The following is a 14,540-nucleotide window of genomic DNA, read 5'->3' on the forward strand; positions in this document are numbered from 1 at the left end:
GCCTAGACCCTTCATCAGAAGGTCTAGGCCCGAAACGTCAGCCTTGCTGCTGCTATGATGCTGCTTGGCCTGCTGGGTTCATCCAGCTCTACACCTTGTTATCGCAGAAATGCAACTAATGTGGTTTAACAAATTGACAAATGTACACTGCTGTATATCTGTACTGTGAACATACCCTTTTGTCTTTCCATCTGATTCTGGGTAAAATTCATTTGTGATTTTCCCAAACTTGGAAAATATCTTCTGGATGACATTTCGGAGTTTCTCCAATCGATCCGGTCCAACTTGTGGTACATTATCCACAACAATAACAGAGTCTATACCATCAGCTTCTTGAGGCTGGTCCTTTAAAATGTCACCCAGCAGCTCTACAAGTAAAAAATGCAAAACTTACAATTAATGTGGCAGCATTTGAGATTTTTTTCTTGCCCTGCTAGTGAATTGCTGGCAGAATGCAGCTTATAATATAGTAATCAATTTCTTTCCGTCTTTTGCAAAGTGCTGCTGAATATTTCACCATTGTGTTAGCAATTAAAATGCAAGTCACAGAACAACACTGGTCGGGGTAGGTAATTCAGGCCCTCGTGCCCATTCAACGATATGACAACATATCCACTTCAAAATCACTTTCCTGCATTACTACCACACGATGTAGAAAACGATTAATCTTGTTTTTAACATACTCAACGACTGAGCATCCAAAGCCGTATGGGGTGCAGAATTCCAAAAATGGTGTCCTCTCACCGAGGACCGATGCAATTACTGAGAGTTAATTTTGGTCCTAAACTGCAAGTGTCTTGTAATAAAGGCCAACATACTACTTGCCTTCCTAATTGCTTACTGTACCTGTAGGTTAACAGATAACAACTCACGAACAAGAGCAATCAAGTCCCTTTAAAACTTGATACTTGTCAGCCTCTTCCTATTTAAAAATATTTGATGGCCCAGATCTTTCAATAGGAAGGCTGCCATTGTTGACGTGTGCACTGGATTTGCACATCAGGAAAATGCAAAAGTCCTGATATAAACCATCTCTACAGGAACTACACAGACATTGAATCTTCTGATGGGCAATTACCAGGCATCCAGAATCTCTTGGAAAAAGTCTCCAACTCAGTCAGTTAACCATAAAACTGAGCAACTCAATCCATGCTGACCTTGGCATTCCCTTCACCCAGACCTAACTCTGTCAGACACCTAACAGCACCTCCTGATCTGACTAGACTCAACATGACAACCCAAATTCCTCTCCTGCCTTAAGCCCTCAACCGCTTAGCTGCCATCTGTGTCTCTCTTCCAACGAGCACCCCACACATTCTCTCATACCTTACGTGTTTACTTTCTCTCAGTAGGTATTAGAGTGGCTGTTGGATATTTAAACCATGGAATACAACAGCAACTGCCATAAAAGTGGGGCATGGTTTCATCACCAACCTAGTGCACTTGCTGCCTGCGTGATTGGCTCGACTGAACTGCACTGCTTCGGCTGCAAATTTTTCCTACCCCTGAAGCTGAGATGGAAAGCCTCCTCTAAAGGCAAGTGGGCAGCTTTTAGTTAGAGCTTTGACCCAGACCAGAAATTCCAAGTTTGGATTCCTGTTCATCCTTCAAAAGTGGGTAGGCTTACATTTCTGCAATGATCAAATTTTGGCTAACTGCCCGAGTCTCCTCAAACCCTTTGAAGCATCCTTGGATTTTTTCACACTTCTGCCTCTTTTGGTTTCATCTACAAGCTTATAGCTATTATGCTTTATTCCAACATTCAAATTATTGATGTGAATTGTGAACAGCTGGGTAAAAGCACTAGGTTCTGCAATACCCCACTTGTCATAACATGTCAACCTAAAAATGATTAATTTATTTCTGTTTTCTGCCCATTAACCAGTTCTCAATATGCATATTGCATCTAATCGAAAATGTTTTAAATTTTATTTCTTAACCTCTTGCGTGGGAAATTATTAAAGCCTTCCTGAAAATCTAACTGCTTCATAATCATCCGTTTCAACTCATTTTCTGCTTGTCACATCCTCACACAAGATCTTGGTCAACTGGACTAATGGGCTGAGGAGTGGCAGATGGAGTTTAATTTTGGAGTAGATCTGTAGCTCGGGTTGTGGGTGTTGAGGTTGGTTAGCTCGCCGAGCTGGTTTGTTGTTCCGCAGATGTTTTGTTACGGTAACGAAACGTCTGCAGAACAACAAACCAGCTCGGGGAGTTTAATTTAGATAAATGCGAGGTGTTGCATTTAGGCAAGACAAACAAGGAAGGACTTATTGAGATAACAAGGTGTAGAGCTGGATGAACACAGCAGGCCAAGCAGCATCAGAGGAGCAGGAAAGCTGACGTTTCGGGTCGAGCCCTTCTTCAGAAATGGGGGAGGGGAAGGGGATTCTGAAATAAATAGGTAGAGGGGGGGATGCGGATGGAAGATGGATAAAGGAGAAGATAGGTGGAGAGGAGACAGACAGGTCAAAGAGGCGGGGTTGGAGCCAGTAAAGGTGAGTGTAGGTGGGGAGGTAGGGAGGAGATAGGTCAGTCCAGGGAGGACGGACAGGTCGAGGAGTCGGGATGTGGTTAGTGGGTAGGAGATGGGGGTGGGTCTTGAGGTGGGAGGAATGGTTAGGGAGGCGGGGACGAGGACGAGCTGGGCTGGGCTGGTTTTGGGATGCGGTCGGGGGAGGGGAGATTCTGAAGCTTGTGAAGTCCACATTGATACCCTTAGACTGCAGGGTTCCCAAGCGAAATATGAAATGCTGTTCCTGCAGCTTTCGGGTGGCATCATTGTGGCAATGCAGGAGGCCCAGGATGAACATGTCATCCAAGGAGTGGGAGGAGGAGTTGAAATGGTTCGCGACTGGAAGGTCTTCTTAGGGCCTGGGATGGGGTGAGGGGGGAGGTGTAGCACTTGCTCCGGTTGCAGAGAGAAGTGCTGGGGCTGGAGGAGAGTGTGAAGCAGACAAGGGAGTCACGGAGAGAGTGGTCCCTCTGGAAAGCAGATAAGGGTGGGGAGGGAAAAATGTTTTTGGTAGTGGGGTCAGATTGCAGATGGCGGAAGTGTCAGAGGATGATGCGTTGGATTCGGAGGTTGGTGGGGTGGTACAAGAGGACGAGGGGGATTCTGTTTTGGTTGTTATTGCGGGTAGGGGGTGTGAGGGATGAGTTACGGGAAATGCGAGAGACATGGTCGAGGGCATTTTCGACCACTGTGAAGGGGAAATTGCGGTCCTTGAAAAGCGAGGACATCTGGGATGTCTGGGAGTGGAATGCCTCATCTGGGGACCAGATGCGGTGGAGGCGAAAGAATTGGGAATAGGGGTTGGCCTTTTTGCAGGAAGGTGGGTGAGAAGAGTATTCTAGGTAGCTGTGGGAGTCGGTAGGCTTGAAATGGATATCAGTTTCCAGGTGGATGCCAGAGATGGAGACACAGAGGTCCAGCAAGGAGAGAGAGGTATCAGAGGTAGTCCAGGTGAACTTAAGGTTGGGGTGGAAGGTGTTGAAGTGGATGAACCGTTCGAGCTCCTCGTGGGAGCACAAGGCGGCACCAATAGTCATCGATGTAACGGAGAAAGAGGTGGGGAATAGGGCCAGTGTAGCTTTGGAAGAGGATTGTTCCCCATCACCCTCCAGCCCCACCACCCCCGGCAATTTTCCCTGCAACCAGAGCAAGTGCTACACCTGCCCCTACACCTCCCCCCTCACCCCCATCCCAGGCCCTAAGAGACCTTCCACATCAGCAGATGTTCACCTGCACATCTGCTAATGTGGTATACTGTATCCGCTGTTCCCGTTGTGGCCTCCTCTACATCGGGGAAACCAAGCGGAGGCTTGGGGGGACCGCTTTGTGGAACACCTACGCTCGGTTCGCAACAAACAACTACACCTGCCAGTCACGAACCATTTCAACTCCCCCTCCCACTCCTTGGATGACATGTCCATCCTGGGCCTCCTGCATTGCCACAATGATGCCACCCGAAAGCTGCAGGAACAGCATTTCATATTTCGCTTGGGAACCCTGCAGTCTAAGGGTATCAATGTGGACTTCACAAGCTTCAGAATCTCCCCTCCCCCGACCGCATCCCAAAACCAGCCCAGCTCGTCCTCGTCCCCGCCTCCCTAACCATTCCTCCCACCTCAAGACCCACCCCCATCTCCTACCCACTAACCACATCCCGACTCCTTGACCTGTCCGTCCTCCCTGGACTGACCTATCTCCTCCCTACCTCCCCACCTACATTCACCTTTACTGGCTCCAACCCCGCCTCTTTGACCTGTCTGTCTCCTCTCCACCTATCTTCTCCTTTATCCATCTTCCATCCGCATCCCCCCCTCTACCTATTTATTTCAGAATCCCCTTCCCCTCCCCCATTTCTGAAGAAGGGTCTCGACCCGAAACGTCAGCTTTCCTGCTCCTCTGATGCTGCTTGGCCTGCTGTGTTCATCCAGCTCTACACCTTGTTATCTCAGATTCTCCAGCATCGGCAGTTCCTACTATCTGAGGACTTATTGAGTTAATGTTAGGGCGCTGGGGAGTGTTGTTGAACACAGACTTAGGGGTTCAGGTACATAGGTCTTTGAAAATAGTAAGGTCGACAGGGTGGTGAAGATGGCATCTGGCATGCTTGCCATCATTGCTCAGACCACTGAGTATAGGAGTTGGGATGTCATGTTGCAGCTGTGCAGGACTTTGGTGGGGCCACGTTTGGAGTGCTGTGTACTACAGAACTACACTTCTGGTTGCCCTGCAATAGAAAGGACATTATTAAATTGGAAAAGGTGTAGAAAAGATTTCCGAGGATATTACCAGGACTGTAGGGTTTGAGTTATAAGGAGACGATGGATAGGCTGGGACATTTCTCACTGGAGTGTAGGAGGTTGAGAGGTGACTTTAGAGGTTTATAAAATCACGAGTGTCATAGATAAGGTGAATAGCAAAGGTTTTCTTTCTCTCTAGGGTAGGGGAGTCCAAAACTTGATGGCATAATTTTAAGGTGAGAAGAGAAGGATCTGAGGGGCAACCTTTTCAGAGGGTGGTTCGTATCTGGAATGAATTACCAGAGGAAATGGGAGATGCAGGTAGTGTACAACATTTAAAAGACATTTGAACAGGTGCATGACTATTAAAGGTTTAGAGGTGCTTGGGCCAAAAGCAGGCAAATGGGACCTGTTTAGTTTGGGAAACCTGGTCGGCATGGACAAGTTGGCCTGAAGGGTCTGTTTTTATGCTGTATGACACTACGATCAAAAACTCCTAAGCAGTTTGTCAAACATAATTGCCCTTTTATAAATCCATGTTGGCTCTGTCCAACACATTATTTTCTCAATGTCCCATCATATATTTTGAATTTTCAAGGCCAGAAGTCACATGATATGATACCAGGTTATGGTCCAACAGGTTTATTTGAAATCACAAGTTTTGGGAGTGCTGCTCCTTTGTCAGACAGAATGAATTTTTGTTGTAAACTATATATCAATCATTTGTTTTCATGCAGCAACCTGCATCCTATTGGTAGAGCTAATAAGTTAGTCAAACTGATAGGTAACAACTACAATGATATGTAACTTGTCACTACACATTGCACCAAACAAACTGCAAGACAGGCAGGTACATATATGTATTCACAGTTGATATCAAAGTTAGTAACCTTGAGTTCCAGGATAGAACTAGAACTGGCTTATGATAGGGACTGTTAAACATTACTATTGTACAACAGTAAAGATATCTGACTAGGCCTTTTACCATTCATAATTGTTGGTTAATGTACAGGAAAAAGAAATACAAATCAAAAATTTAGGTAACAATTTTTCCAGCTTCTCCAGGTCATCAAAATCAGTCCAAGAGACATTGACCATGATCATGTATGAACTTCACTCACAGACAGGAGTAGAAATATTAAGTTCAACTTAAATAGATAAAATAGTAACTAGCATTGGACTTACAAACATACTAAATAAGAGTATGACTGAAAAAGTCAAATAAGCAGCTTTGGTTAAGGTATTATGTTTCAATTTTACACTGAACAATCTCCTAAAGAAATGCACAAAGCTCTGGAAATAATTAACAGGCCTAAAGTATTCTGAGATTTTAATTCCTGAACATTCAACAGACCAGACATCATGAATATAACTCAGTTGGCAGAACTGTTGTTGCAATGTAAAACTGATTGCACAGGAGCCAGGACTTCAGGAGATGAAAATAAATAGCATCTGCATTTAGTTAGGCTGGCCCAAAATTTTTCAGCATAGAACAGGACTACTTGAATATACACTTGCTAAGAGTACAGACATAGGGTTTAACTTGTATTGTAAATGAATACACTGATGGAAACAAAGACGACACAATTGGGAGCAATGACAATTTCCAAAAGATTCAAACAAAGTCTAAAGTTTGTTGACCAATATTGCTTCAATTATTTGGTAGAAAACTGGGACAAGTAGAGCTTTTAGGCAAGTCTCTAGCAAGACCTCACCTTGACTACTGTGTATAAATTTTGATTTTCCCCCAGAGAAGCTCACTGCAACTCAGGAACTAAAGCAAAAGGCAACAAGAAGGAGACACAACCTAACTACTTGTATCTTATTGAAAATAAACTTCATGCCTCAGGTTTGGATTCACTGGAGATGTGCAAAGGGAAAGTTTCAGGGAAAATAATACTCAGATTACTTTCTATAGCAGGGCAATCTGACTTGAGCCAAACGTGCACAAATAGGACCTGTTTAGTTTGGGAAACGACGAGTTGGCCCCCGAATAATAATATTCAGATTAAAAGAACCCTCCTTAAATTAAAACAGTGCAGACTTAGAGGCAACCCGAGAGAGAGAGAGACAAAATAATGAGCAGGATGGATTGTATGCCTGATGATAGATTGGGCCAGACAAGGCGCGAAACATGTTAACACGCAGAAATAGGGGCAAGCTAGTGTTAAGCAATTTATTTTCAAAGAGTAATGAACTTTCAGAATACACTTCCTGCCTGCGCAGATTCTCTGCCTGCTGTCAAAACTGTTTAATTTATACAGACAGCAGGGCCCCGATTTACCAATATCAAATTTACAAACACTCATTTACGAATGCAAGCTCACACATGGGTGTATTAAAATTAATTTTAGAGATTTACATATGTTTCTTCATACTCACAAACGGCTATTTTATATCGTCCTGCATTGTATTCCAACTTGCATATAAATCAACTTATGAACAGACTCAAAGGAACCTGTTCGCAACTTGGGGACTACCTGTATTTTTAATATCACTTGATCTTGTTTTGATTTTGAAAGACTGAGTTCAAAACAGAGGAAAAAAAATGTCACAGGAAAACCAAGACCATTGATTGGTAAGAAACTATTGTTAGGAATTATCTACAAATTAGTGTCAAATTAGAAAAGCATATTTATAAACAAGTAGCAGTACGTGGGTTTAAAACCAATAATATTAAGGTCGATATAAAGCAATAAAAATAAGGTAAGTAATGTCAAGTCTTAAAGTTAGGGCTCTAGTGACTTAAGGCAAAGACTTCATTTCATTCCCAATACTGCACTGGGATTCAAAGTCCCTAGCATCATGGGAAGGTGATGGCCTAGTGGTACTGTCGCTGGAATGTAATGTTCTGGTGACCCGGGTTTGAATCCCACTGCGGCAAATGGTAGAATTTGAGTTCAATAAAAATCTGGATTTAAGAGTCTAATGATGACTGTTGGAAAAACCCACCCTTCAGAAGAAGGGTCCCGACCCGAAACGTCAGCTTTCCTGTTCCTCTGATGCTGCCTGGCCTGCTGTGCTCTTCCAGCTTCACGCTGTGTTATCTCCGACTCCAGCATTGGTAGTTCTCACTATCATAGACACTTTCAATGTGCGCGGGAAGCTGTCCAGCTGCAGCTACTGGCCAACCGCATTTCAGAGCTGGAGCAACAGGTAGCATTTCGTATGTGCCACAGTGAGTCTAAGATTTTCACGAACAGCATGTTGAGGTGGCAGCGCACCATGGATAAAGAATGAACAAGCATAAAGGGACAGGTGACCACCAGGCAGAGTAGAGTAAGGCAAGTAGCGCAGGAGAGCCCTGTACGCTCAACACCAACTGCCCCGTCCCACCCCACCCATACCATTTTTGATAACGTTGGGGGACGACTTCAGCAGATAGCATTGGGAGCCAAGTCCATGGCATCATTGGTTATTCTGGTGCACAGACAGTAAGGTAGAAGAAGAATAGCAGGGCTATAACGATTGGGGATTCAACAGTGAGGGGAACAGACAGGTGTTTCTGCAACTGCAGAATGGTAAGTAAAGGCATTAAGCAAGCAGAGATGCATGCACAATATGGGTACAGCTTTAATCATAGGTGTTTTTAATTAGTATAAATTGTAGAAACTAAAGTAGCAAAGATAGCAAATGATATTGTGAAGATTTTCCTACAATTGCATGTGACCAATAGATTGAGGAACCAACTAGAAAACAGGCTATTCTAGAATGAGCAGTGTAATGAGAAAGGATTAACTAATAATTTTGTTCTGTGGGATCCCTTGGGGAAGAGCAACCTTTATATGGAATAATGATTCATGAAGTTGGAAAGTGAAGTGGTAAAATCTGAAACTAGTTTCCTGAACCTAAATAAAGGGAACTGAGGGTATGAGGTGTAAATTGGAAAGGATAGACTGGAGAACCTTATTAAGAGTACTGTGGACAGGCAATAGCTAATGTTTAAAGAACATGCCCATGAATTCCAACAAGTATTCATTCCTGTCTGGTGTGAAAATACAAGAATAAAGGTAGCTCAACGATAGTTTACAAATGAAATTAAGAACAGCATTCAGTCAAAAAAGACAAAATTACTAGAGAAAGCAACAAGCCCAAGGATTGGGTGCATTTTAGAATTCAGCAAGAGGATGAAATGTTTGATCAAGAAGGAGAAGACAGTCTGGGAGTAAAATTGCAGGGAACAAGAAAACTGACTGTAAAAGTTTCTATAAATTTGTAAAGAGACAAGATTAAAGACAAATGCAGGCTTCTTACAGTAAGAGCCAGGGCAGCACAGTGGTTCAGTAGTTAGCACTGCTGCCCCACAACACCAAGGACACAGGTTTGATTCCACCCTCAGGCGACTGTGCAAATTCCACACACATTCTCCCTGTGTCTGCGTGAGTTTCCGCCAGGTGTTCTGGTTTCCTTCCACAGCCCAAAGGCGTGCAGGCTAGGTGGATTGGCCATGCTAATTTGCCCACAGTGTTCAGGGATAAGTAGATTAGGTGTGTTAGCCATGGGAAATGCAGGGTTACAGGGAAACGGTAGGGGGATGGGCCTGGGTGGGTGCTCTTCAAAGGGTTGGGCCAAAGGGCCTGTTTCCACACTGTGGGGATTCTATGATTCAGTGAAATTATTTTGGGGAAGGCTGGTAAATTGACAGGACCTGAAAACGCCAGATTGCTATAAAAGACTTAACAGAACATTTGGAAAACATTAAGGATTGGACAAAGCAAGCATGGGTTTATTAAAGGCAATTCATGTTGAACAAATCTACTGGAGTTTTGTTGAGGATATAACTTGTAGAACGTACAAGGCAAAAGTACTGGATGTGGTGTGTTTGGATTTCCAGAGGCTTTTGATGTGCCAGATCAAGGGTTAGTGGACAAAATTAAAGCACACGGCATCAGGGGTAATATATGAGAAGGGTGAGAATTGGTTGACACAAATAGATGGTTGGCATAAACTGATTTGCATTTGTGGTGTCAGACAGTGACTAGTATGGTATTCCAAGGATTAGTCCCTGGGCTCCAGCCTATGACTTTGATGGAGGGAACCAAATTCAACATTTCTAGGTTTGCTTATGAGAAACTTGGACAGGGTTCACAGTTGTAAGGAGGCTTCAAGGTGATTTCAACAAATGGAGTACATGATCAAACACGTGGCAGATGCAGTACAAAGTGGCTAAATGTCAAGTTATACTCTTCTATACGCAAAACAGAAAGAATGAGTATTCTTTAAATGGTGTCATATTGGGAAGTGGGAATTAACAAAGTAATCTGGGTGCCCTTGAGTGTCAGTCAAAGAAAGCAGACTGGCAGGTAGAGCAAGCAATTAGGAAGGCAAATGGCATACAGGTAGCCCCCCGCAAGTTGTGAACAGGTTCTTTAAGGGAGCCATTCATTCGTAAGTACAGGAAATGTTCATATGTTGGATCTTTAAAATTATATCCCTGTACAAAATCACATTCGTTCTGAAGTCGGACCCTCCCTGTAACTGGCCTTTACTGCAAGACTGGAGTTATGACAGTTGTACTGAGCCTTGTTAAGACTGTACCAGGAATACCTGCATGTAGTTTCGGTCTCCCTACCTAAGGACATACTTGCCAGAGACAAATGCAGTGGAGGTTCACTAGGCTGATGCTGGGAATAGCAAGACTGTTCTATCAGGAGAGATTAGTTCAACTGGCCCTGTATTCACTTGAGTTTAGAAAAGTGAGAGAGAATCTGATTGAAACATAAAATTCCAGCAGGGCTATACGGACCAGAGGATGTTTTTCTCTTGGGAGTCTAGAATCAGAGGTCACAGTCTCAGGGGTAGGCCAATTAGGACGGAGTAGAGGAAAGATCTCTTCACAAACTTATTTTTTCCCTTTGCAAGAGCTAACAATCATTGGCTACATCATTAACTAGGTAAAGGATTTAAAAGAATGTTGCGATAGTGGAATAGTGGGACTTGAGAAAGAGACCGTGCGCTCTCCAACCTCAACTGGAGCACAAATAACTGAATGATGACATTAGGCACACTTTTTAAAACTACATATTCTCAGATTATTGGCAAAACACAATGACAACTGAAGATTAAAATAGTTCTGAGGAAAGGTCACCAGACCCGAGACGTTAACTCTGATTTTCTCTTCACAGATGCTACCAGACCTGCTGAGCTTTTCCAGCAACTCCTGTTTTTGTGACAACTGAAGATTGATTGACAGTGCTCATAATTTTGTTCCTTGTACGAGTGGCTAGCAAAGTTAACATGCAGCTACAGCAAGCAACTGGAACAGCAAACAGCATATTGGCCTTTATTGCAAAGGGATTTGAATTGGACAATAAAGCTTTTCTACATGGTATATGGCTTTGGAGAGACCACACCTGGAATACCATCAACAGTTCTGGTCTCTATATCCAAGGAAAGGAATAAGTAAGTATTAATCAGCTTGGCTCCCAGACGTGTTGTCCCAAATAGATTGGACTGAATAGATTGGGCTGATATACCCATGTGTTTAGAAGAAGAGCCTGAGAATTTGTTTTATGTTGAATTGCCTCTACTTAAAGCTTAAATGTCTAAAAATCCAAATGATTAAAATTTAGCAGGGTGTTAAAACCTAGTTTTGAATTAAACAGCAGTTTGGTGGAGGGAGAAAATACCTCAGGACCAGGGGCTGATCAATTAGACCTTTGATGAGGAAAATTTTCCTCACCCAAATGGTCATGAATCTTCAGAATTCTTGATCCCAGAGGGGTGTGATACTTCAGCATTAAACTATGTTTAAGGTTGTGGTAGACAGTTTGGGTCCATCATGAAAATAAGCTGAAATGGGCAAAGAGGACAAGCCGGTGGAGTTGAACAGATCAATTATGCTCATATTGAATGGTGAAGCAGACTTGAGGGACTTACAAGTCTCTGTATTAATTCATTGATAGAGGCAATTTAATTTTATGCTGGTTTGCATGCATTTATAAAGATGAAATATCTTCCACATTAACATCCCTATCTAGAACTACCATATTACACATTTCAGGTTTTCCAGAAGAACATTTTGAAGTTGATAATCTTTCAGAGCCTCTAGGCTAATGCTTCCTTGAGTTTGAGGGAACGTTGCACTGATGGAGGTGACGTCTTTCAGAACAGACATTAAGTCAAGGTTAAGTCTGTCCTCACAAAAAGATCCACGGCAATATCCAACGAAAAGCTGGGGATTTGCCCACCTTCTCAGCCAACATTTACCTAGTAACCAACATGAAGTCACTTTTCTAATTTGCTGTTTATAAGTCTTTCACAGCACAAACTGACAGCCACACTTGCTCAGCAGTGACTGCACTTCACTGGCTGTAAAGTATATTGGAACACCATGTAACTATGACAAGTGCTATACAAATGCAAAACATTTAAACTTCACTAACCACTAACGTACTTACTATTTAAAGATAGTCATAAGCAGATTCCTGAAGGCAAGTCAGAAGTCATTTGATGTACACCACAGGAGAAAACATTTATGAAAATCAATTATGTTATCATGTTTACAAACATAAACCCTTTGAAAGGCTTGTATTCAAGTTGGGTATAATCGTTTTGAGAAATTCAAACTTAAACTATTATCAAAACATTCAAGAGAGGTTTCAAAATAAAGTTTCATATATTAATGGAGAAAACAGAGTTAACGTTTCGGGTCCGGTGAACCAGACCCGAAACTTTAACTCTGTTTTCTCCTTCACAGATGCTGCCAGACCTGCTGAGCTTTTCCAGCAACTTTGTTTTTGTTCCTGATTTACAGCATCCACAGTTCTTTTGATTTTCATTTATTAATGCCAACTTCCGAGGCCTGTGGCATATCAGCCATGATTTCATTGAAGGCATGAGGGGCTGAATAGCTACTCCTGCTATTTCTCATGGTCTCATGTGACACAAGTACCATAACTACTGGACAAGACATTTTTTTCTGGGAAAAATATCACCTAAAATATTGCCATTCATCTTATGTCATGAAGGTTATTCTCAAATATTTCCTTTTAAAATTATGGTGCATCTTGCGATCCAATAAATAACGTAGGTCGATATTGCATAAACATGAGCAACAGAAGCTACAATCATTTACATCAGAAATCTCCTCCAACCTCTCCACGTAACTCGTCGATTGCGTCTAAAGTTAATGTCAAAGGGTGGAAACTAGAAAGCCGACAAGATGATAGACATGCCGTGTGTGTAGAAATTGACATTTTCAATGAGTTAGCACGAGTGGTGGTACAAGGTAAAGGCAAGGACAGATGATGTGAAAGGGATTCCTGTGATCTACAAGATATAGCCTTGAAGGTGAGAATTAACCAGGACATTGCGTAAACAGACCATCTGATTCAGTTGAAGGGGTATAGGCAAAGAGAAAAGTATTACGTTTCAATAGAGGACAAACAGAATGGGATGGGTCTTTCAAAATTCATGTGGAGATGATCCAGGCTCACTCTCAAACATGCATTGGTTAAGCCATCTGACAATATAGAAGTGGGTATAGAGTTGAGAATACTACTTGCATACAAAATAATGTCAACAAGGAACAATCTGTTAATGAGAAAACCAAGTGGCCAAAAGTGAGGGCATACAAAGTGACTGCGGGGACAAGCAGAAATAAGGCTGCAGATACATCTCTGTCCCTCTGTATGAACTAAGCTATGGGAATCCTACAAAGATCACTTATAATCTCAGATACAGCACTAGAGGCAGTACAAGATGGTGCAGAGTAGGAAACGTTCAGGCTCTGTGCCCATTCACTCCTACTCCTGCTCCTCTGAATGGCCACATTCTTCTTTGTACTTTTAGTTTTGTTTCGTTTCTTCATTTTTTCACTTCTCTTTTGTACCAAAGTTTACCTTTTCTTTTCTGCAGATACAGTGAAGGTGGTTGTGAGGGCCTGCTGCAGCATCGGCAGCGTGGTGGATCTGGATGTTGGAAAGTTGCCCGAGTGGCCACAGTTTTATCAAAGGCTTCGTTGTCGGTGGGCCTGATCCGTTCCTCCTGGTGGCAGCATGGCGGTTTCAGACAGTGACCGGTGTGGCAACAAGTTCAGCATTGGCGACTTGGTGGGTCTGGTCTATCCCTCCTTGCTATGGCATAAACGCAGCAGCTTCAGTGTTGGCTTCGGCGGTGGCAACATGGTGGGTCTGGTGCAGAAATCCTTGCTTTAGTGACCCCAGGGGCAGTGTCCCATAGCCAATCCATAAACCCAGATTGCCATGGAAGGGAAATAAAGATGAACTTTGTCCTAATTTTGTCTCAATTATTTCTTTTTATAACTTCTGTAATTAAAATGGCACATAATTGTGGAAACTTATACACATCTCACTGAATTTTTGTAAATACTAGTGACAGTAAATTGCTATTCTATTCAGGCCTCCTGCTCCTACTTCTTACGTTCTTAAGTATCATAAATACCATAATTACTGAACAGAGTGATCTACCCACAGACAGCTAAATAGGAACAATGATTGATTGCAACACTAGTGTTGCAATCAGATAGCACTTGCAACTTTAGAAGGTGTGTCTCAGAGACACAATCAGTTAGACAGAATGGGAATTAGAATGGCTGAAAGGACGCAAGCAGAGAGTGAGACTACATCCTAATCTCAGTAGCATATGCCTTGATGACAGGAATTGGTAGATTTTCTGCGAATAGCACCAATAAAATATAACTAAGATAACAAGATGTAGAGCTGAATGAACACAGCAGGCCAAGCAGCAGAGGAGCAGGCAAGCTGACGTTTCGGGTCTGGACCCTTCTTCAGAAATGGGGGTGGGGAAGGGGATTCTGAAATAAA

The 14,540-nt window shown here is 42.8% G+C and overlaps 1 protein-coding gene across 1 annotated transcript in view; it reads right to left on the reverse strand.

Moving 5' to 3' along the window:
* Window positions 1-14,540, reverse strand: part of eif3ba (eukaryotic translation initiation factor 3, subunit Ba) — a 64,503-nt gene that overhangs the window by 46,362 nt on the left and 3,601 nt on the right. Inside the window, exon 2 of the mRNA XM_020509582.2 lies at window positions 176-368. Coding sequence (XP_020365171.1) covers window positions 176-368 — 193 coding nt within the window. The remainder of the gene's footprint in view (window positions 1-175; window positions 369-14,540) is intronic.

The sequence above is a fragment of the Rhincodon typus genome, chromosome 21 (genome assembly GCF_021869965.1).
Source record: "Rhincodon typus isolate 14 chromosome 21, sRhiTyp1.1, whole genome shotgun sequence".
In the NCBI taxonomy this organism is placed as follows: Eukaryota; Metazoa; Chordata; class Chondrichthyes; order Orectolobiformes; family Rhincodontidae; genus Rhincodon; species Rhincodon typus.